Source organism: Rhipicephalus microplus, chromosome 7 (assembly GCF_043290135.1).
Source record: "Rhipicephalus microplus isolate Deutch F79 chromosome 7, USDA_Rmic, whole genome shotgun sequence".
NCBI classification, from domain to species: Eukaryota; Metazoa; Arthropoda; class Arachnida; order Ixodida; family Ixodidae; genus Rhipicephalus; species Rhipicephalus microplus.
The window spans coordinates 125,495,486-125,520,229 of record NC_134706.1 but is presented as its reverse complement, the minus strand read 5'-3'; the positions used below and the strand labels follow the sequence as shown (position 1 = coordinate 125,520,229).

General features: G+C 45.5%; 1 protein-coding gene across 2 annotated transcripts in view; it reads right to left on the bottom strand.

Annotated features, from left to right (window-relative positions):
- The window catches only part of LOC142767620 (angiotensin-converting enzyme-like), a 240,802-nt gene extending 223,518 nt beyond the window's left edge, over window positions 1-17,284 (bottom strand). Inside the window, exons 1-3 of one of the 2 annotated variants that reach the window (XM_075869656.1) lie at window positions 17,129-17,284; window positions 13,034-13,284; window positions 149-307 (exon numbers count right to left, since the gene is read on the bottom strand). In XM_075869656.1, coding sequence (XP_075725771.1) covers window positions 149-307; window positions 13,034-13,258 — 384 coding nt within the window. In that variant the 5' untranslated portion in view covers window positions 13,259-13,284; window positions 17,129-17,284. The remainder of the gene's footprint in view (window positions 1-148; window positions 308-13,033; window positions 13,285-17,128) is intronic. The other variant, XM_075869655.1, reaches the window with a different exon arrangement.
- Between the last annotated feature and the right edge of the window lie 7,460 nt (window positions 17,285-24,744).

Genomic DNA, 24,744 nt, shown 5'->3' with positions numbered 1-24,744 from the left:
TGCAGTGAAACTATTTTTAGACATATAAACATGGAGTTCCTTGGCGTGACATACTGATTTGTAGTCAGAAAGATGCATAGTGCATTCCAGTAATCACTGTTCTCTACTTTGGGAGAACAGTGATTTGTGGTTGCGTACGTGTACTTACCTCATCTTCCTTTTCGTGGGACAGTGCTGAAGCACCAATGCCAGCCAATTTCTCGAAAATTCTTTTTGTCAGTGGGTTTTTAAATTCCGTCCACCGGAAGTGCTCTACGTTCTTTGAAATTTGCTTCTGTAGCTTTGTCAAAGCAAGCGATGCGGCCACCTAGATAAAATAGAATATATGTTTAATACAAATGAGCAAAATGGCCCCGAACACCACTTGAGCATGTTTGAAAAAACAATTGGCCCCGTATCTGCATGTTAATCTGCAAATGTCATCAAAAGACGATTGTCCTATGTGAGGAGAGAGTGAACAAAATATTTATTTGATGTTCTGCGCAAGAACATTGGTGAATGGTATTCTGGAGTCACTGCGTTAGAGTGCCTCGAGAGTGCAGCAGAAGCGAATGAGCGCATCAGTCACGTCACACGTGATATACTAGCGCCATCTGGCAGGTGTTTTTGGAAAACGAGGCACGCGGCCCTGACACCTCAGAGGAGATAAGGTGTAGAACGCGTGCCACCACCGTGTCGTCTTAGCAAAGCGTTAGAAACACTCGCCTTTTCGTGCAAGCGTTGCATAGTACGCTCAGCGAAATAAACGCTACGGTCCCTAAAATTACTTATGTATGCCTTTTATAGTAAAATACGCACATGCAGAACATATACGTGTTGTTATGGTGCCTCAGAAATGCGCAATAATTGCTTTTTAATTGACAATTGCACAAGTAGGAACGCTCAATCTTGAACAACATTGGTGGGCGCTGCAGATAGGGTCGGCCGTTTATGGTATCAGCTGGTGCTGTTTAGAGTACCCTGTATACGTCAAGGGTGGACAGACAGACAGACAGACAGACAGACAGACAGGCAGGCAGGCAGGCAGGCAGGCAGGCAGGCAGGCAGGCAGGCAGGCAGGCAGGCAGACGGACCAAAATTTTTGCGTCGAAGGTCCCCAAGAAAGACTATCATCTTTAAAAAACGAAACTATTAGGAGCACTCAAATGCACATGCGTACGCTTTAGGAACGAAGCTGTTTAGAAAATTGCTCCTTCTGGGTCAATCACAGAAAACTGTCACCTTCACAGATGGGTATGTGCCACATAAATTGTATAAAAACCACTACGGAACACTGGTTCCATCAAAGTGAACAAGGCAGCAGTGAACGAAACAAATGGCTGCAAAATGCCCGCGGCAAGCCGAAGACTCCGAGTATGTACAACGACCGAATACAAAAGAACGGCGAGGGCAGTGGGGGGCTGCGAGAGCTCCCCCCCCCTTTAGTGATGAAAGGGGTATGCATCAACGACGACCTGTGCATAGATCTATACGGGGCCCGAACACTTGATCTCAGCGCAAGTTTCTGCCCCCGGAGTTTGGACAACCAAAATGTATCTGTGACTAGCCGAGGCTTGACTCAGACCTCTGTGTAATGAGAATCACCGCAAAAACACCGGTGCATCACCTAGCTGAGGCCTCGCAATCGCCTAGAATCAACTTAGAACCTGCATGACCTAGCCAAGGCCTATAAAGAAGCTAAAAGCAACAAGATTACTCTTCACAATCACCCAATTTGGCTGTTTAAAGCCTTGTGCGGCTTAGTGCATGCTTCACCGCCTTTTTGTTTCGATGACTTAGAGAAAATAATGCACTCTAAAACAGGGATGTGTGCATTGAAAGGGTGGGTAGTGATTGAAAGTACTAGGTATTCTACTACGGGAGAGCATAAGGCTGACTCGTGGGAATAGCGATCACAAATGTTACCCTACAAGCATGTGTTTAAAGAAATTTATTCTCACTGACAGTGAACATCAATTACAATCCAACAGGACATTGCGACAGAACACAACATCCACAGACACACCAAAAGTTGTTGCAAAAAGATATGTGTACATATGTAAACGGAACACAACATACACATCTTACCCAGCTACACAGGAATTGTTACAAGAACAATGTGTACATATGCACAATACATGGTAAAGGAAGAACACACAAATGAAATGTAGAGATCAATATGTCAGATATTTACATAGTATTTACAAGGTATTTGTATGAGTACTAAACAAAGATTAACCTACTAATACCAGGCAGGCCTGAAAACAAGCCTTACACGTCTTTCACGGATGAACACAAAACGGCAGGACCAGTGTCGAAGGAATTCCTCCTCACCTAGAAAGAAAAGTTCCTCCGACAACACAGATAGTATTTCTTTGTACAGTCGCTCCAAAATCGGAAAGAGAGCACGGCGGCGACGACCTGCTGCAACAGCTTCACAACGGTAACGCCAAAAACAGTAGGCACCAGCAACAATAAGAAGGCAAGCAAAGCGGCCTCGAAAACAACGTCCAGAAGAAACAAAGCGGTTTACTCCGAGGCCACGAAATCCTGCATGCACAGCCCTCCAGAAAACACGAGCAACGACACATTGCCTTAACACATGCTGATTTGTTTCCCGTAGGGAGCAGTTCGGACGTGTTGTTGAGTGGACCATTCTCCACCTTTCTAGGCGGTCAAGGGTAGGAAGAACGCCCCACCCAAGCCACCACATGAAGTCCCGGAAATGGCCAGGTAGAAATGATGCCGTCAGCGTGCTCCAAGACACACGACTAGAGCGGGTGCGGCGTGCAGGAGGAACTAAGGGGAGCAACAACGCGACTGTTGTGTCAACGATAGAATTGTCTAACACATCTAAATAAGGGCAAGTCGACTGGATATGTCAAAAAAACGCGACAGCTGTTTCATAAAACGAAGGAAGTACTAATGATTGTGGGCCCTGAATAATGCGCACATTAGGCAATAAATACCGAAGGTGAGTGCCTAGAAAATAATATGCCAGAGTTCGCGCGTGGGATTCCTCTCCTTGTACGAGGCGCAACAAGAAGCGCAGGGCCAATAGCCGGCAGCGTATTGATACCGAAGGGAAAACAAAACCTCCCTGAGAACGCTGCTGTCCTGACGCCGCACGAGAAACCACCTCAGTGCCGCGAGACCAAAAGAAGGAACACAAGGCAAACTGCAATGACCTCACGATGCGTAAAGACGGCTGTTCCCCGTGAGAGAGGTACCAAATGCGACCGCAGAACACAGTCTGCGCAAGGTACCTCCGCTCAAGAAGCGGGAAGTCAAATTCCCTGGCGTTCTCAACTTCTTGTTTTACTTCATCGAGGGCGTTTGACGAAACGGAGTTACAAATGCCGTAGTGATTGTATAGAATCCCTAAAATTCGAAGAGACGCAGCCGGCTGAAGAAGAGATGTGGACCTAAGTGTGGAGTTTGGATAGCCGATGAACAAAGACCGGGATTTAGAGAGGTTTAGCGCGGCACCTGAAATGTCCCCATACTGGCAGAATAAACGCAGGCTATGAGAAAGACTATCTTCATCTGAAAGGTACAGTGTTATGTCGTCGGCAAAAGCTGTGACTTTTACGGTACTGCTACCAGGAAGCGCAAGACCCCGGACATGCGAATCTGCTTCTAGAGCACACAAAAATGGCTCAAGGCTGATTACAAATAGAACAGGAGACAAGGGGCATCCTTGACAGACACGACGTGTATTAGAAAAGGCAGCACTCTCCCAACCATCTAGAACTAGTGTGCTTTTTATACCAGAGTAGGTATGTCTAATTAATTCAACAAAAGTACCAGGAAAACCAAGGACTGAGAGCACTTTAAAGATATACCTGTGCTTTAGTCGGTCAAATGCTTTCTCTTGGTCTAAAGACACAAAGAGACCGCGCGCAGATCGCGACAAAGTATAGGCTATGATATCCCGGGTGGTAAAGGACAAACTGTGTATTTCCCGTCCGGGCATAGATGAAGCCTGGTGATGACCCACCAGGGTGTTCAACAGAGCCTTCAAACGTTCAACGATTACCGTCGCGAGTATCTTATAGTCAACGTTAAGAAGCGTGATAGGCCTCCATTGTTCAGGATTAACAGAAGAAGCATCACCTTTTGGAATAAGCACAATGCGTCCATCTCGAAAACTTGATGAAAAAACACCATCCTCGAAACATCGCCGGATAACCGCGGTTAATGCAGTACCAAGCTCATTACAAAATGATAAGTTAAATTCAACTGGAAAACCGTCTGGCCCAGGGGCTGTCCCCCGTTTCATAGATTGTAGGGCTGCCTTTACCTCTTCAACTGATAGAGGGACGTGCAGAGAATCAGCAGCTTGTCAAGGAACGCGAGGCAAACCTCTAAGCATAGGCGGTATTATATCACAGTTTGTCCACATGGCTGAACATGACATCTCTTCAAAATGCGCCAAACATAGGGATCGATCATGCTTCGGAAGCGGCTGTGTACGTGATGTCTGCATGGTCGTAAAAACAAGTGATTGTGACTGCCCAAAACACGACTGCCTCGCATAGCGTAGCACCTCGGGGTGGGCACAAAGGTTGTGCCTACAACGCCATGTAGCCGCCGCCAGAGACGAGGTGGCAAACAAACGCTGGAAGCGTTCATGTAATTCATGTTGCCAAGTTCGCATCAAGGGAGACGGCGTTTCAGCGCGCAATGCGATGCGTAACTTCGCTGCAGTATCGGCCAGCTCCTCAGAAACACGACGACGAAGGGCATGTCCTTCAACTGAGCAGTGCAGGCGCCACTGCATTTTAAGCGCATCCGAATCAAATAAATCAGACGCAGCGATGACACGCGTATTGCACGGAACATATTTGAGCGAGAGCGCGCGTCCTGGAGAACGCGAACATCAAGACGCCATGGTTTCTCCGAAAAAGAAAATGGAATTTTCAGTTCTAATAGAATCGGACGATGGTCAGAGATGTACACAGGCGAAGGTAAGATGGGCGGAACACGTAAATCGGAGACAAACGTCCCTAAAGCATGTGGAATATAAGCCCGGTCGAGTCTGCTGGAGGAGTGTCCGCTGCGCCATGTCCAAACAAAAGTATTCCCGTGTATGACATTATGCGCATCCAGCAATGAAAAATGCTGTGCAAGGCGTCGCAGCTCACGTGAATTCCAAGCAGACCGACCCCAGCCAGGTACTTGTACATCGCTTCACGTATTTAGCACACAGTCAGTCTCCAATTAGAATTACATGACGACCGTCTAGGAAAAAACATCCAGATTTCGAAAAAAAATCATTAGACTGTCCGGTTTGCGCAGGCGCATACACACATAGTACCCTCATTCGAAAAGAAAAGTAGGTACAATCTAGAGCAATAATTCTACCGACGCCGTCATACACAACGTGGTGACCTCTCAATAAAGCCCGATTAAATATAATGATGCCTACTCCCGTAAAACGAGTTGTAGCGAAAGAAAAATAGCAATCTAAGTTAAGCTTTTGTTTAAAAGCCCTAACGTCGGATAGTAAACAGAAATTAGTTTCCTGCAGGCATAAAACATCACAATTTGATGCACGGGCTACACTAATCACCTCGGCCTGCTTTTACGGACTGCGAAAACCTTTTACGTTGAAGGAAACAATATTCAATGTGGTAGCCATCGTAAACAATAAAGACAAATTTGGATACTAGACTCACAGTTCTGACAGACGCGGGAGCGTGTACCCCGCAAGCAGCTCAATCACTTCTTACGACCAGGCGACCCACCGGAAGCGCGGGGCTTTCGGGGCCGCATCGAAGTCCGCAGGGGACTTCTGTCTCTGCTGGGGGCCTCTGAGTCACTGCTGGATATTCGGTGGCGCTTGGTGCCGAGGCTCTTGAGTGAAGACGGCACAGATTCGTAAAAACTGTCCCGACTGATCTCGCTTAGAGTGCTGTCGGTGTCTATCAGCAGGGCCGTGTCGCTCCTAGTACTGCTCGTATCCTCGTTGATGGAAACCTCGTCACCTTGGGACAAAGTCTCTTCAATGATAGGAGGACTAACAGACGACTGGGCAGCCATGGGGTGAGCAACAGATATCACGTCAGCATCTGCGACGCGTTCGCCGAGTGGCGCTTCCTCTGGTGAGGGCTCAACCTGTGGTTCTTTCGGAACCACCACTGGTCGCGGGCCGCTAGATGGATCATCCGCACCTTGATGGGCTGCCTGGTCGGGGCTGGCTGGAGACGCTGTGGGCGTTTAGTGTGGCGTCTGGTGTGGCATTGTGATGCACCCAACTTCGTCCTGGCAAATATCCGGGCCTAGCGTCAATGATACGACGTCCTTATTCTTGCCTGACTGAAGTGGCAGGTAATTCTTGGAGGCCGCCTGGGAATACGACGGCCTGATGGTGCAGGTGACGGTGGCATGCGGGTCACCACAACGGCGACACGGCAGCGAGCAGCCCTTCCCGTCTTGGCCATAAATGCCGCACCTTCCACAAAACGGAGCTGTGTCATCATGCGGAAGTGCCCGCTGTCTCCACATCGACGGCACACTCGCTGGATCCCTTTATAGTCACAGGTCACTCGATGGCCAGCGACCTTGAGGTAGTTGGGCACCAGCGACGATGTCTTCATTTCCATCCGGACGAATCGCGTCCCAGTGGTCACGGTTGGGCGCGATCCCATGAGTCCTCTGCTGATGTGCAGCACCTTCCCATGGGGAGACAATAGTTGCGCGAGGGCCTCACTGGGGACGCGGCACGGCAGGAACATAGCGGTGACTTAAGTGACTTGGGGTCCCAAGGGTACGACAGCAACGCGCTCTCCTCTGATGATGAGGTGGGATGCGTCGACGATTTGAGCCAGAGCGGCCTCACTGTTAACGGTGACTTGGTAATTCCGGCCTCCAAAGTGCTATACACAGTAGACCTCTTCGATTCCTACTATTGAAGACGTCGCGTCAACGACGTCTTCGGGACTAGTCCCCTCGGGGACCGCTACGTCGAAGGCTAGCGCCTTCCTCGGGGGCTGGCTTGCCATTACAGGCGTCCGCCAGCCCAGGGACGCCCTGAGACGCTAACGACGACAACGAGGGAACATGAGCACAGGGCGAAGCTCCTTATAACGGCACCATAATTGCATGTAAGCGGCATGTAAACGTCACCATAATTGTAGGAAGCGCTTGCAAGGGATTGGATTCGAGGGAGACGTGAGTCGGTGGTAACATTGCGAACCCATATTATTGCCCCACAATACGACAGACGTTCTAACACTTCAAGTCCACACCAAAAAGAAACTTGGACACAAAACGGAACTAATATCAAACTGAATCAACATCAGTCATTAACCTTAATCTCTTCCTAGCCAAAATAACGTTTCGGTGTCTACTGTCATGTGATCCCGCAATATTGGAACATTCTCACTGTTCTGATGCCACTTCCTGAGCTAGGACAAAGTGGTGCTGTCTCACCATCATCGTCGTCGGCAAGCATCCGCTTTACGATCTACACGTCCTCATTGCTGGGGTCCCGGTCTGATTCGTCATCTAGGACCCGCTTTTTCACACCCAACTCGCCCATGGTCTCATTGATGACGCACTGCAATGACTGGTGTGGGCCACATCTGTTCTGGATTGAAGTGGAAGAGATTTAGTCCCCCAGGAACAGTTGTGACAGGCTCCGGCAAGTTCGGGCAGCCTCGCTCGGAGCCTCCGAAGTAGGCGGCCCCTTTCCGGGCTTCTCACCCCGACATCCTTCAGAACCCGGAGGCCCTACTGCTTTGGTCGCTGTAGCAACGCTGGCCTTTCTAGACCTTCGCAGTTCTAAGCTCTAAAGCAGTGACAGCTCGTCCTTCGAGCTGTTGCATCGCGGCTTTTGTCGCGTGCCACCAGCTTTTCTCCGAGCGTACGTGAACGTGGCGCGTCAGGCACCATCGGGGGTCATCGCGCATGGTCCCAGCATTCCAGCGCCTCAAACATGCTTCGCGCCCTTTTACTCATGACAGAAGGTTGCATAATACGAGCTTGTTCTATTTTCATCCTTTTGCAGTATCAGCTGTTTCTCTAATATCAACAGTTGTCATCATTGCAGATGAAGACAGAGGTAATGGTTTTATATTAAAGTGAAAATCTTCGAGCAGTAGTACTCATCATCTCAAGACTACGCGTTGTACGAACCCACAAGCCTCAAGCATCGATACGGAATCCTTGTGATTCGTAATGCTTGTATTAAAACAGTGGCACTACCTTGGAAACCAAAATACCGAATCTTAATTCACCCAAACGCAAAGAGGGCAGAGGACATAATGAGCTTAGGTGGAGGAGTGCCAAGGGCTCGTTCTCTAGTTTAATGGAAAGAAAATAACCGTCAGACCAATTAGTAGACAAGTTTCACGTTTATTTTTCCTAGATTCTAGGAAACACGAGCACCGTCAGAAAGACAAAAATACCTCACGAACATTACAACACTTCAACAAAAATTACAACTTAAACAGTGCATAGTAATGCTATCTTGAAGTTTCCTATAGGTATACAAACATGCTTCCAAAATAAAACATTTCGCTGCAACTTACGAGAAATATATAGATCCATGTGTGTGCTGCATGTGAGTCAGTAACATTGTGTGGTGCACAATTGCGAAGCTGGGTGGACCTTCTTTTTTCTCCTATTCTCTCACTTTTCGTCTTTCTTTTTTGTCCCTTTTTTATTTCCGACGAGGCTCAGTTGATTTCCATTTTTGTTTTTTCCTTCTATTGTGTTTTCCTTCTTCCCGTGACGTCTCCCTTTCCTTTTATTGCGATAGCAATTATGTGGACACTCCCGGCTGAATTTCGCCGCCAGCGTCGGCATCGACGCCCGCGTTGCCGTCATTCACCGTATAAGACTATGTATTCTCATATATGAAAACGCAAGAACAAAAAATAATCCAGAAAAAAACTACGGTGCGTGGAATCACATGTCTGATCTCTGAATTTTGAGTGCGAGGCGTTGACCACTCAGCCACGAAGGAGCAGCCTCTTGAATGTTCTAATGGTAAGCTTTTTTTTATCTACCACTTACCACTCACAATGGGCATCTTGAGGAAACTATTACATTTTCAGCATTACAAGCGAGATGGCGCAATGAGCGGGCGTTGCCATATAGTCACGACGCGGTGGCATGCGCTCTCATTTCATACGCCTATTTCGCTCCGCGGAGAGGCGACGCTCCCGTGTGCCACCGCTTATCTCGCGCTGGGGTGAATCGTACGCCTTGGACTTTAAGTGGATTAATTGTGTTGAATTTACTGGGCGTACAAAAGGAACTGCACTCGTTGCTGTCTCCATTTGTGAAAAAAGTGCGCTTTTCAGACACAGCAAAGGAACAAATTTTATGCATATTCGCGTGCATCCATACCTGTGAGTACGTTTTTTGCGTCATTTGTGTGTGAGGAACGCGGGGCATGTTTCGATCTGCTTGCCATCTTTCGCATGACCTTCAATTGTTGTTCTGCGGTAATTTTTTCGCCTTTGTGGCAAAGCTGTGACTTTTTCATCTCTTTTATTTCGTGTCGCTATTTTTTTCTCTTTTTTTTCGGCTGTTTCCTTATATGCCTTCCTCTTCATCCGATAAAAATAGTGCTAAAGTAAATCCGAAGAACAAAGATTATTTCACTTGTGAAATTTCCAGCACTCTCATAGTAGTGCGTAGAGGTTTGATGTGTGTCAGTGTATCCCCATTCAACCTTCAGGAAAAGTATATAGCTTCCTACAGTAATCGTAACAACGCACCCTGCTGCTCATTTGACTGCCAGTGCAGGACTGTATATATCTCTTCGTTGTTGCTTTTTATTTTTCATATAGGAACAACTTAGTGCTAACGGGTAGCTGTCACCAAGTAATGATGAAAACTCTCATTTATTTTGTTATTTTATTCAAAATCAAAGTGCTATTGCACCCTGTTTCTTTCTAAACCCCCCTCCTATTCATAAAGTCTATGTTTATGCACGCACATTTAAACTTTGTTGGCATTCAGTGTCTGTCATTGTCGCTTCAATTAGCGCTGTTTTTTATTGCGATAGCAATTATATGGACACTCTCAGCTGGATTTTGCTGCCGGTGTCGGCGTCGATGTCATACACCGTATATGTGTACGCATCTATATATATGAAAACGCAAGAAAGAAAGAAATCCAGAAAAAAACACTCCGGCACGCGTAAACGAACGTGTGACCTCTGCGTCGAGAAAGCGATGCGTTCTCTACTGCGCCACCCCGGAGCACATCCGTAGCCGTTCAAAACGGCGAGCCATTTATATCTACCACTTACCGCTGCTCACAAGCAACTGGGGGGGGGGGGGGGGGGGGAATTGTTGTTTCGGCATTACCAGCAAGATGGCACAATGAGCGCACATGACAACATCACGCGGCGGCGCCCGCTCTAAAGGCTCGTTCACAACGAATGCGGGGCGGTCAAAGCGGCGAGGCGGCAACGTGAAATCGGGTAAAACCTCCTCTCCAGGTGGCAAAAGCGGAAGAAAAACCAGGCGGCAAGGGCGATTGCTCTCAGGGCAATTTTTTGCCGCCTGCCGAGGATTACTGCTTTTCCGCAGCCAATAAGAACGCCACGCAACGGAGCCGTGGTGGCGGCGCGGGTGTACGTTCAGCAGGAGCGCTGACACGTCACAGAGACACGTGCGCAAAAACGCGAGATGTGCTCCTATTCTACCGCACGACGATCCATAGAAGGTGGGCAGTCTGAACAGGTTCTAGCACTCGCCGCTTTGAAAAACCCGCTTGGCTACTTTGACGCACCGTTTTCAGTGTGAATGAGCTTTAATCTCCTACGCGTACTTTGCCCAGTTTAGAGAAGGGGAGCGATGCTCCCTCACGTGCCCTTAGCTCGCGGCAGCGAGGAGGGAAAGGTCGTACGCCTTGGCTGGCCTCGGGCTTTACCTGGAACAATTCTGCTGTAGTTACCGGGTGCAGAAACGTCACTGCAACCATTGCAGTCTCCGTTTGCGAAAGCGCGCGCTTTTGAGACACAGTAAAGGAACAAATGAGATGCCTTTTCACATGCATCCGTACCTGGGAGTACGTTTTGTGCATCATTTGTGCGTGAGGAACGCGGGGCATGTTTTGATCTGCTTTCCATTCTGCGCGTGACCTTTCAATTTGGTGCTATCGCGTTCATTGCTTCGCCTTTCCGGCAAAGCTGTGACTTTTTATTAGATGAATCCGTATGAATGGGCTCATACCCCATCACTTCCATGTATTTCTGTCTGTGCCTACTTGTTTCTCTGTTTTACTCTCTTTTCTATGATTGTTTGTCCTTTCTTTATTTTTCGCAATTTCTCTTTCATTCTCTGCGTATTGATTGTCTCGCCCATCAGAAATATTGCATACACCGTACGACAAATCCACGCACGTGTTCCGGGAGCAAAGCAGCAGATGAGTAAGCGCTCAAAAAGAGTAGGTATCGCCTCATGAGGATGTTATTCGGTGTATTCTGAACAGCACGACATTATAATAGACGCCTCCACTGCAAAAGCAATGTTTTTAAGTCGCACCTAATTAAATAACTAGGAAAGATAAGTTATGAGAGACCTTTATTATACACAAAATATTCAGTTTGTGTTATTTTTAAAGGGCAGTGCAAAATAACAGGAAAAGTTTTAAAGCATTGTGCATGGCGAGTAATGAATTTTAATTAGTTTGAAGAAGGCAAAAGAAAATGTACTAAAACTCTCTCACTGCGCTCATAAGCTACCAAATTTCAGCCATATGTTGCAGCGTTTCCAATCGCTCTTCCAGTACAACGACCACCTCGCTCACCGAGAGGCTATCTCTTTTTCCTGATAACGGTGTTTCTTTTTCGGGAGTGGCCGTGAAAAAAGATGACGCCCTGGGAAGTTGCTGCCAATAGAACAACACCCGCTCATTTCGCGCAGTTGCTCATGCCCGCTGTATCGCTCTGAACACTGTCAAGCGTGCCGCAATAACGTCGTGCATGAGCGCAACCACGTGGTTCTATTTCATATTTGCTCTCCTGGCCTTCTGTAAATGCCCGAACAAATCAAACGGGCGTTTTAGAATAGTGCACCGCGAGCCCTTGCGGTGCGGTCGATGCCACTGCGCATGCGTCGTAACGCGAGTCGGCGTTCGCGTTCGTGGACCGCACGCCGAAAATCCGTAATTGCGTGCGGTAATGGCGGCCCGCATGTGGCCCGAAAACACTGGTTTTGAGGCTACGGTGTCGCTGCGATCATGTGTTCTGGTTCGCAACAGGGCGAACGCTATTCTAAACTCTTATGGAGCCCGGTTTTTAACTCTCCCTTTTTCTTTCAACCCAATATTCCCCAACCCAAGTGTAGGCTAGCATACCGGATACTAGCATATGGTTAACCTCCCTGCCTTTCTTTTTTCTCGTCTCTCTCTCTCTTATGGAGCCCGCTTCGCCCGCAACGCCCACAGCGTTTGCAAACGGTATTCTAAAGTTCCCTAATGCGTACCTTGCACGTTTGCGCCAAAAAATGGAATTGGTTTTTTAGAGTGCCCTCTATAGCGTAAGAAAATAATTTACCCTGCAGTTAACACTTCACAATAGACCCTACTGATGTAACTAATTAAGCCCGATGTAAAAACACCCTCATTAGCGCCACATGGCGGCCACTATGAAAAACGGTTATTTGGAGATAACTTTGGAAGATGATCCTAGATTAGTGTATTTGTTGGTGGAGAAAAATATTTGGCTCTTTGGTAGATGAATATCGCATGCTCTTCGCTTGGGCTGTCGTGTGCAAATACAAGGTGCGTTCTATTTTTATTGTTCTGTTATACAGTGGGTATATGTGTCCGGAAACATTACTGTCGACCCGTCAGAAATAATCATCCACCTCACTGCTGTGCTAAAAATAAAGAGTGCTTTAATCTATCTAGGTGACAGAGTTAATTCGTACTTTGGAGATCGCCTGGGCATTGAACGCTGTGAAAAAAAGCTGTGCATCGGCGCCACGTGTTTACCTTTAGAGGTGTTTTTCATATTTAGCAGAGAACCAGTTTTTTTATCATTAAAATACGAATGCACATCATGAAAACAAAGGAAATATCTGACCTTGACATGCCTGTTGTACTCCGTGAGGTTGGTCACGTAGTTCCACTCGGCTTCCGTCACTTTGCTCATCGCTGATGTGAGTATCGAGTTCACGTAATTTGCATACGTCCATCCCTTGTGCTCGTCAAAGATGATGTTCGCAGACCCAATGGGGTGGTGTTGAGGTGCAGCCGCCAAATATAGAGCCAAGTGAACGCCGAGGAGAAACCACAAAGAGGGACCCATGTGGGGCTCAAGGAATTCTGCGGTTTCTTGAAGATGCGAATAGAAAATGTTATTGCTTCTTCTGAAAAAAGGCTTTTTTATTGCTTGCATCAAAGTCATGATTTGTGTTTGCGTCATCACACTATTTCGGCGTATTTTCTTGTGTTTAAAAGCGCACGCATTGTGCACTGCACTGAGGCTGTTTTCTCTGTGCGACAAATCGATCTATCATATGAAGCCTGCACACTACGAGACCAGGCGTCTGTTAGTTCATACTTCACAGATATTTAGTCTTTCCAAGTGTATTTCTTTACTTCAGTACTGGTTGGTGATAGAATACCTAATCAATAGAACACAGAGATCTGTTTTACAATGTTTTATTTAACACTAGGTCAATTTCGTTCCCGCAAGTTACCGATTGATTCCGTCTACTTCTAAAAGAAAACCTGCGTTTTGGTCATGGATTCCAACATTAGGTTCATTTTAGATGTTAACATCTAAAATGAACAGCTCACTAGCATGCAAAAGCTCACAAAAGCTGATGTCTAATGCACAATTTGGAAAATTATTTACTTCTTCATTGATACCGTAAAAAAAATGTCATATAACTGGTTCTTGCCTTGTGAAGTATAATAAACGTTGTATTTTAAGGGCTGGAACACTACTAAGGCATGCTTCTTAGTAGAAGTGGTCTACCCTTTAGAAATTTTTTTTGAAGAGAAGATAGGGCTGTTTCTTTCATTGGTAACGCTTGTTTTCATTACCAAGTCAAACAAAAACAACAGAGTTTATATCCTACACTCCAACTTCGCAGCAAGCGTTGCTTTGTGGTACTTGTCGTGGTTTTTTAACTTGACATTGTGCGACGACGCATTTTTAATGATAGAAAAAAGAAACTCTGTTTCGTGGGTAATGTTGGCGTGTAGAATTTTTACAATATTCTCCTACATTCGTCTCTCATAGAGGCGACAATGCATCACCCCGCCGCGGTGGTCTAGTGGCTAAGGTACTCGGCTGCTGACCCGCAGTTCGCGGGTACAATTACCGGCTTCGGTGGCTGCATTTTCGATGGAGGCGGAAATGTCATAGGCCCGTGTTCTCAGATTTCGGTGCACGTCAAAGAACCCCAGGTGGTCAAAATTTCCGGAGCCCTTCACTACGGCGTCTCTCATAGCCATATGGTGGTTTTGGGACGTTAAAACCCCAAAAATTAAAGCGAATATGCTTGCATTACTGCAATTCTTGAGTTAACTTCGCAAGAACCATCTTTGCTGGAATATTCTTCAATGCAAATCTATGACGTTAAAGGTTTTAGTGAACCCTTCGCGCTTCGCAAACATGTTAACCTACTTAGAATCTGAAGCGGCACCATGCCTCATGCAAAATTTTTTGTGCTCAGTAGATGTAGATGCGTGAGCTATGCCCTTTTGATCCAACATTATTATTATACCTAAGGTAGATTTCTGACCAATTAAGTAAAAAAGAACATTAAAATGTGTAGTCAGTTTTTAAAACTACTGCCCATTTATCTGTGCTTCGCATGTGTGTACACAGAAACAATATGATGTTGCGTTGACTCTATAAAAATGATCTCGCTATCGACTTCCCACCGCAGTTTGCTAAGCTGCGTCAAAGATGTTATAAGATGTTTTTGTAGAGTTCGATGAAATTGGTTTCCATGCTGAATCAGGCGTGTCCGATAGAATTACTTTCGCAATCACTGCGATTCCATTTGAAATCTAGCACGGAAAATTAAATTACATCATCATCATCATCACCACCATCATCATCATCCTGACTACGCTCCCTGCAGGGCGCATGCCTCTCCCATAATCCGCCAGTCAACCCAGATAGATAGATAGATAGATAGATAGATAGATAGATAGATAGATAGCTAGATAGATAGATAGATAGATAGATAGATAGATAGATAGATAGATAGATAGATAGATAGATAGATAGATAGATAGATAGATGTGCGGTTAAATGGAATGAGGGCTGCTAAGAATAACTTATAATTTAGTAAAACGCTGAAGTACAGTCATCGAGAAGTACAAGCCACTAACGAGAAGATCTTAAAAGTTGAGAGGAAGATGAAGGCATGTAACATATTTTTAACAGGCATTGCTGCAGGAGCTAACACTCCGGGAAAGAAATTATCGTTTTCAGCACAGCAGCAGAGTTCCTTAGCAGCATGTTTCTGTTCGCTTTGCGAACCTTACTTTAATGACAGAAGCTGTGGAGGAGAACCGAGCTAAACCTAAGGAGGGACGGAGGAGGAAAGAAGGACCGTGGTGGACGTAGCCGTGATTATTGGACGGTGAGAAGAGAAAGAAGGGTAACGTTCCCAAGCACAGCATTTGGGCAACAGTGGCATAGCCGGGGAGTGGCAGATCTGATCCATGCCATCCCCCTCCCCCCTTCCCCCAAATGAGCAAGCAATTTTTTCAAAGCAAAAAATGTCCATTTTGAGGATGTTCTCGTCCCCGCCCCCCAAGCCAAAGCAACGGCAAAGAGGTGCCCCTTCCCCGGCAAGAAAGTTTGGCTATGCTCCAGCTGGGCAGGGCCCATTACACTCTCATGTGCGATAGCTGCTCTTCTAGATGTTATGCACTATTTCGCTAGTTAGAGTGATCCGGTTTTCTTGAGCGCCAGTGGATTTGTGAGTCAAGGCAAGGCATACGGCCTGTACCTTGTCGACGCTAACAGAAACTATCTATAGAACCCTGCTTTTTTTAATGCACCTTGCCTGAATTTATATTTCACTTTTGACATTACACATACCAACCGAATGCGACTTTTATTCTTTATTTGCAAGCCCTATTTTTAAGGATATTATTGCTATTCTCCGCCATTATATTTTAGGTTGGAAGTGAGTGTTCAAAACACGCGCAAACACGCTGCTAAAGAGGGCCGTTGCTGCTTTGATAAAGGCAAGTTTTCTATTGGAATTGTGCGCTGCGGTGATATAACCGGTGCTAGAATTATTTACAACAATAAGAACGGGAATTTATACGTAATAGAAACAGTTGTGTCTTTGCGAATGAGGTGATGGTCACTGCCATACAATGGAGGCAGTAGGGGTTGGACAAAAGGCACGGAGCGTGAAATGTGTCGCCACAAGTATGGCGACACGTGTGTCGTTAGGCCTCCGGTCACATTGCACTAACTAGGGATAGGTTATATAACTGCCAACCTCTAATCTTTTACGTCATGTTTTTTTTTTCAATTTATACGTGTGTTTTCTTCAATAAGCCTTCAGTTGCTAGTCAGTGCTTGTGTGTGAGCCTTCTCTGTTTCTTGTCGTTTTTTCGCGCAGTTTTGTACTTATGAATTACCAACTTCCCAGCGCTCAGTACTGTTATGAACTGTTCGCTACAATTTTGTTCGCTATTTGCTTTGTCGTAGCATTTGAGGCCTTTATTGCAGCATAACAGGCTGTCGAGCCTTCCCTTCAATAGGCGTTACATTCGGACCGCAAGGGTGCCAATACCCATATTGAGATTTGATAAAAGTGGCTAGTATTTCTCTATCTCTCAATATTCCCGTGCGTATTTCTGTTTCAAATGCGCATGAATGCCCAAAGGTATATACATTCTTTTATTCACACCAGTTCATTATTTTTCAAGGTTAAATTTAGGTTGCAGTTATTTCAATTTTCTACAGAGTAATTTGTTATGTTATATTTGTGTTTACAGCTGAAGAATTAACATAGAGAAACAATGGAGAACATGCACTTGATTCAAAGCAACAAAATACTGCCTCTAAATAGGGCTCATTTCATTTCTTTGAGTCCCAACTTTTAACACCGGTGAACGCGGGGTGCCGTTTGGCGTAGTCCATGGAAGTCGCGATATATATTTCGGATTATGACCAAGCGTGTTCACTTACCTCGTAGAAACTATGCCTTTTAGTGGGGTGTTTAAAAGCCTGCAAAAGCGCCCAAGTGCATTCCTATTTTCTTTGGACTGTGCGGCGACACTTGAAATGTTCCTTTGCAAATGGTAGCTATGCTATGACAGAGTAGCCATTGTCCGAAAACAAGCTTGAACCGCCTACAACTCACCAACTGCTGCGAGCAAACAATGAAAAGTTGGTTAACTTTTGCTTCGCACAGCAAACTGTCAGTTTAAATTGGGACGTTGGATTGTAAAACCGCAACAGAAATATAGGTGACCATAGGAATGCGAGAAGATATCTCGACCATATCCTCAATAAACTGTGTTTACAAACAATAGTTCCAACTGCTGACTAATCCCGTCACGTTATGTATTCCACGAACAAAACGCGTATAATGCATTTATCCACACCCAAGGCGTACAATGGGCTTATGCGCACGCACATGTTGAAAGGACGATTTAAAATTTGCTGATATAACAATGAGCTAAGGCTGCAGTGATACGTATCAGAAAGCCATTCTTTTTTGCTTCCATACTTTGTCGTGTGATGTCAGGACATTGCCAACGTCACCTCTGACTGTCACGCAAGAACTTGCAACAGTCTTTTCTCGAACTGCTGAGTGAACGCCTTGGCTTTTTAAACAGTAACTCATTTATTTCATACTCACGTAACTTCGACACTACAGGTGTAGTTAACGCTTGTGTTTGAGCCTCTGCTGAGTTCCCTCACCTTTGTTGGTGTCTGCGCGTCGTGCAAATTAACATTAGAGGCATGTCATCATAAAGGGAAGAAAGTTAGCAGAGCTATCTCGTATAGGTGCCGACCGAGCACCTATTAAATCATGTAGGTCAAAAGATGTTAAGGGTACATGTAACTACAACTACCCTTCTGCAAGGCAATCGCTTGTCGTGCTCTTAAAAACCAGGACGCGGCTTTGGCACTTCTTTGAGGAGGTTGTGATTTTCAGAATTCTCGTGCTGTTTAATTTGTGCGTGTCACCGTATAGAGTGTGTTACAGGCAGCTGATAGAGCACAGCCAACAAGTTTTCTATGAATAATGAAACAGAATTGAGAATTAGAAATGGAATGGAATGAAAAAGCTTTATTTTTGAGAATTAGAAATAAACTTTTAAATTCTACGACACGATTGCATATAAGTGGTATCTACATCTAATTTTGAGATCAGGCATAATTGTGGTTTTCTTGTGCCGCGTTACACACACACAAAGTTATCATCATCAACAACAAAAAAAGCTTTTCCGTCATGGCATCCAAACAGTAAACTTACAATAAAAACATGCAGTTTTGGAACAGTTATAACTAACGTGATATCAATGCGTTTTAGCACATCGTTGGGTTATCTTCTCAGGAAATAGGTGCTTACGTTCTAACTTTACTAAAAACTTTTGTTAGGATTATGAGCCTATATTAAGAGTTTATGAGTTCAAGTGTTCTAAAATAGATGTTTCCATGACTGTGCTATTGTTATTGCGTAACGTTGCATAAAAGTAGGAAAATTTTTAAAGGCTCATATATTTGAAGTCGAATCAAAGATATGGCCTTGAACGATGACACGAACTCGTATTATCCCTGAAGAAATACATTCATCACCACAGTAGGTTGACACGTGTGAAATGGCTTGCTCTGCACATACACTGCCGCTAGTAACGATGGCTATTACACGCTTGTCAAGTCGCTTTTATTTTGTTATTGCTTTGTCATTAGGTGAGGTTCTTGCTTTGATACCAGAACTTACCGTTCCACAAGGTTCTATTCAATGTCACACTGGGCACTCCTTTCTTAAGTTTCCCACAGAAACTCTCAGAAATGAGTTCTGCGGAGACCTCCAAGATGAACGAAGGTTTACGAAAGAGAAAGAAGACAACCACCCATTTGCAGAACGAAGTCGCAAGAAAATCCCTGCGCATTTCTCAGAAAGAAACACCTGTTAGTTGCTAAAAAATTAGCCCTGGTCCTGTCTTCGAACCTGGTATCAATGCTTTTCCTGAGTGGTACCTTCTTTCCCTTTCATAACTTATTTTTACTTTACTTTTACATACCTTTTACTCATGCACACAAAAGCAAATACCAAAAATGAAATTGTACTTTGAATATCTATCCCAAGGATATCGTTAATACTAATTCTAGTAGTCATGAAAAGAAGATGTGCGAAAGGAAACGATAACTGCGAACGAAAATTCGCCGATGATTACAAAATTCCTGACATATCCAGCTTTCATGGATGGATGGATGGATGGATGATGGACGTATTCGACTACGTGTGCCCTTCAGATCGGGCGGTGGTTCACGTCACCTAGGCTAAAGTTAAGTACTATCACTTTGTGTTTAAGGATTGAATTTCACTCTCGCCTCGATTGTAGCCACCAATCACTTAGCCTCCTCCTGGTTATTTCTAACCGTTTAAAGCCTATTTTCCCTTCACTGTCCCAAAACCCCAATGCTTTTAAAGGTTCCGTGCCATTATCTTCGACTATGGGGTAGGGCCTTTACAGAACATTATAATGTTCTGCCGACTATGGGGTGGGGCCCTTACAGAACATTATAATGTTCTTCCTCTCCACACGCACTACATACCGTACATGTGCCTTCGTGTTTTGCTCAGTACGTTTTGGTACACAATACTCCCGTTCTAGCCTCGAAGAGCGAGGAACTACCACGAGCATTATCGTATATCTTTTCACTTGCAATTTCTTGCTTAAAGGAGCACTGACATCACATTTCAAGATCCAGATGTGCCCATTATTCCATGACTTCGTATGCATAGGTCTTCTTGGCCAAATTTGAATGGCTTCCGTTGCGTCGAAGTTATTTTATTTTGACGTCAAACAGCGTAGAAAAGCTAAGGAGAAAAAACGAAACGTAGACTCTCTGCGCCACGGACACTAGTGCTACGTGTTCGGTGTGATACATTCCACAAATACCATTCCGAGGGACGATACGCTAGTAATGATGACGCTGATGATGTCTGAATGTGTTTTGAGCCGACTACCAGCCATGCTCTCACTAGTGGCTCTCCTTGCTGTGTTGAAGCGTGCGTGCGATTTATTGTGTCGCATCAACTGATTTGTGTTGTGCTCCATAGCGTGTGACTATGATCATTCATAGTGACAATGCGTGCCATAATGTCGGGGAACCCTTGCGTAGTGAAAACCTGCACGCCGAGGCGCGGGAAAAGTGGAAATCGCGTGGTTCTTCATGCCTTTCCAAGCCACGAGCCTCAACGCAGCTAGTGGTTTGACTTACACGCCGCGCCGATGGACAGGACTGGACGCCTGTAGAGGACATCCGCATTTACTCCCTTCCTTTTGCCGCGAGCTGCTACAGGGTAAATTCTTCGTTGGCGAACCAGTTGGCTTTAACTGACAGTACGAGGCCTCTTTTCGAGGTCGGGGCTACTCCTACCGGTAGGTCTCCTGTGATGATTTCGTAAGCATTCCCATCTTCCACATGTCCCTCTCTGTTTCCTTCACCTTCTTCTTAATCGATGATTCCTTTTGGCTTGGTATTTTGCTGTTGTCTAAATACTTGCTTGACAACTTTCGAATTCGTTTCCTCAATTTAGTATCGACATTCTTCATGTACAAGTAACTGAAAACTTTCCTAGCTCAACGCTCCTCTCCCATTTTTCTCAATCGCTGCTCAAATTCGATTTTGCTGCTAGCTTCCATGCACTCAAACGATGTTCATCCTATGCCACCATGTACCCCCTGATTCGATCAGGTCAGTGTCTTTGATGAGTTCTGCTTGATTCATGGAAAAAGAAATGGCCACACGTTACTATGGGGAATGGCGTGAGTATTTAGAAAATTTAATTTTTTTGCGTTATGACAGGGGACAGGTTGTGCCATCTTGCGGGGTGCAGTTGAAACAAAGCGTCTGCAATCTCGAAGCCAATTGTGGGAAATTGAAAAATGGCCGTTGTTGCTGCTGTGGCTTTCGCTGCTTTCGGTCTGCAGCTACTAGCGCAGTAAAGCCGGGCAACGTTGTGTACGGCATCAGTGACATAAGTCGGTCCGGTCAGTCCGCTTCTTGAGGTGGGCAATTTCAAGTGTGCAAACCCAAAGCATAGCACTCAAACGTGATTTTATTTCAAAATGAGCCCTTTCTTGGCACAAAAGTAACACTACGAGGTTTCTGTACAGCCATTTCGACGAGCAACGTCGACCAATTAGTTGAATTCAGTGTCCCTTTAAGGAGACTATTTCCACTACATGGCATTTACGTAGTGCTTTTTCTCGAAACACCAGCAAGTAACATCGTAGCTTTCTCCTTGCAATACGAACGGCCCAGGTTCCATCCTAGTGGTACTAAAAATGTTCAGCTTTATTTTATTTGACTTTTTCTCGATTTTTCCTCCATGGAGGATTTTTCGCTCACAACCAATAGTTCAACGGTGCCGATACTGACGGCGGAATTTCCGCGACACAAACTCTCGTGCTATTGTGTTAAAATGTATATGTTAATGAGAAAATTTCTTGGCGGCCTGAATACCCCCGCTGCTAAGGCTGCTGTCCAGCTACTGAATCTGTTGGAGTCCCTTGTAATGGTTATTCAATAGATGAATTAGCGAATATGGCACCGACGTTCGAAGAACAATGCGTTCTTTGAAGAATGGTCGAAGAACGAAGACCCAGTAAATTGTTATGCAATAGAGTGCTGGAAGTCGGCATGGCCGCCCATCAGACTTCCGACAATGAGCTTTTAAATAACAATTTCCATTGCAGATATTGTTAGTTGTCTGTGAACCTAACATGGACTCGATTTCTCGCATTTCTTGATATATCGAAATATGTGCTCTCAGCGATCAACCTAAGAGCAAGGTAGTCGTTGGCACACACCGCGATCTGACTTACATACAACACGGCATCGTTCCACACACAAGTAACCAATACGTGAGCTTGATTATTACACACATTGATTGATTGATATGTTGGGTTTAACGTCCCAAAACCACCATATGATTATGAGAGACGCCGTAGTGGAGGGCTCCGGAAATTTCGACCACCTGGGGTTCTTTAACGTGCTTCAAATCTGAGCACACGGGCCTACAACATTTCCGCCTCCATCGGAAATGCAGCCGCCGCAGCCAAGATTCGAGCCCGTGACCTGCGGGTCAGCAGCTGAGTACCTTAGCCACTAGACCACCTCGGCGGGGCTCATTATTACACACAAAAGGCGGATGTTTTCAGTAAGCGGAGTTTACCTACACGCAAGTGCGAAAATCAACTGCTTCCACCTGAAGACAGTGCCGCAAGCCGTAATAAAGTCTACACATTGCGATTGTCAATTTTAGGGCGCATCATCCTCTTTGAAGCAGCTCGATAATAAAACTCAATGTCATAGATTTGGCGAACTTTGTGTTCACTAACGGTTGAGTATACAGAAGGACGGGTCACCAACATTTATTCGGGAAACTTCTTACAGCAGCTACCTTTACCTAACTTTTGTATCCAGGCGCCTTCTGTCTAGTGAACGTTGGTACACAGTTTGGAAACTCGTGGCAGCGATCACCTACCAACTTAGGTTCAGTTGAAGTGGTTCCGCCGCTAAGCTCCTCTTACATCTATCATATTAGTCATTGTTCAAAGCAGCTGTCCGGAGTGATAGTCAACACACGACCGTATGGTCTGAAAAAGATAACATCGCCGCTTCTCCACCACGCGAATGACTAGACGAATTAACCGACAAATCTAGAGATCAGCGATTGACTCCCAATATGAGATCCTTTGTTCAATTTGACAGCTCTCAGAATGACGACACTTAAAACGAAATCACCGTCAGACCTTTCGAACTGTCACCGAGCTCAACGACATGTTCTTGGGTGTCGCGACAAGCTTGACAGGCAGCGGTGGAGGATGTTCTGCTGATCTCTGAGCCCAAGGCAACCTCCGTTTAAAGTTAGCAGGTAGCACGAGGTCTGCAGGCAATTTTGCAGTAATGCATACCAACCATTCCAGACCTTGGCTCTACTTCAAGGTCGACAGAAACTGATGTAGCCGACAACTACTGCAACCTCATCGCAACCAACGCGAGTGTTATGAATAATCGAGCCTCTTAGCATCATTGTGATTCCCCCGTCGTCTGACGAGCATCTAGATATGCTTTCCACAGTGCACGAGCTTGTCACTACAATTCGTGCTTCCCGACGCTCATTGGCAGAAAGTCCTGAGGAAACCACATACGCTGCACTACGCCCCCCTAATGCAAAAGCACGGCACATCTTGCGGTCTCGTTAAAACATCTCGTGGGAGTCGTGAAATGTATCAGATAACTGGAAATGCCGTCGCATTAGTGCGGCGCCTAAACCAAGGCAGTGTCCTTGAGCGCACCTTTCCTACCGGCTGATAACCTTAAGTAGATGCGTCTCAAAAGTAATGGAAAAATGGTACTGTCAAGATAAAAATGAAATATTGAAAGCAAGAATTGGTTTGCCGAATTCGCGAACGGCTTTAGAAGAGGATGGTTTGCAGTTGATGGTGTGGTTGACATGATCTCCTATGTTGAGTAGGAAACAAGACAACGCATATTAGTGGCGACCGTCTCTCTAGACATTAAAGGTGCCTACGGTAATATACTCCGCAATGTGATCCTTGGCACACTAGAAGATTTAAACATCAGTGGATGATTATAGACCTGGATTGTTAAGTATATTAGTGGCCATACCGTTTACATTACGACAAGTGACAGAGATGCTAATTGATACAATATTCACCATGGTGTTGCCCAAGGGGGAGTTCTCAACATTCTGTTAAACGTTACAATGTTTAGACTAGCAGCAGAAAATCCCAGCACGCTAATGGTCAGCGCATATGCGGATGACATATGCATATGGACATTCAGAGCTGCACGACCACTAATACATGCCCGACTTGAACGTGCAATCGCGATCACCTACGGTATAAGCGTCTCACTTTTTCAGTCAATGTCTTCACAGTGCTTGCATTCATGCGCCAACATATGGAACAACAATACCAGCTGTAATGCGCCATAATTCCATTGGGGTAATCATAGACAGAAATATTTTGTGGTCCAGGCACGTCGCAGCACTGAAATCAAAGTTAAAAAGCTTTGTTTTTGTTCTTCGGGCTTTGGCAGGAGCAAGTTGGAGCCTATTACAATCGTCACTTCTGTTATAGAACACTCTGTAGCATATATACGGTTCAGCATGCTGGTGCTCTCAAGCACCAAACCAGGCTGTGTGCACACACTTGACAGCATTCAAGCTCAAGCATTATGGGCACGCTTCGGCTGCACGTCAACGAACTGAACCGTCGCGGAAGCTCAGGCTTGTCCAATCTGCCTGTACATGTGTTGCGAGCCATTTCGTGTGCATTTTCGCTTGTTGACCCGACACAGGGCAGCCCTCTTTCAGCATTTCCCGCCACCCACCGAGGCAGCAGTTTTTCAAGAGCAATATCACGGCGTAACAATAATCTATCATCAAGTTTTCCTTCCTTCAGTGTTTGTGGAACACCTCCATGGGTGCCACCTCAAACGACCATTAACCTTAGGATTTCTCGATTTATGAAGAAGTCCCTCGTTTATTTTCATCAACTCGCTTTAAACAACTAACCCCATATCACAAT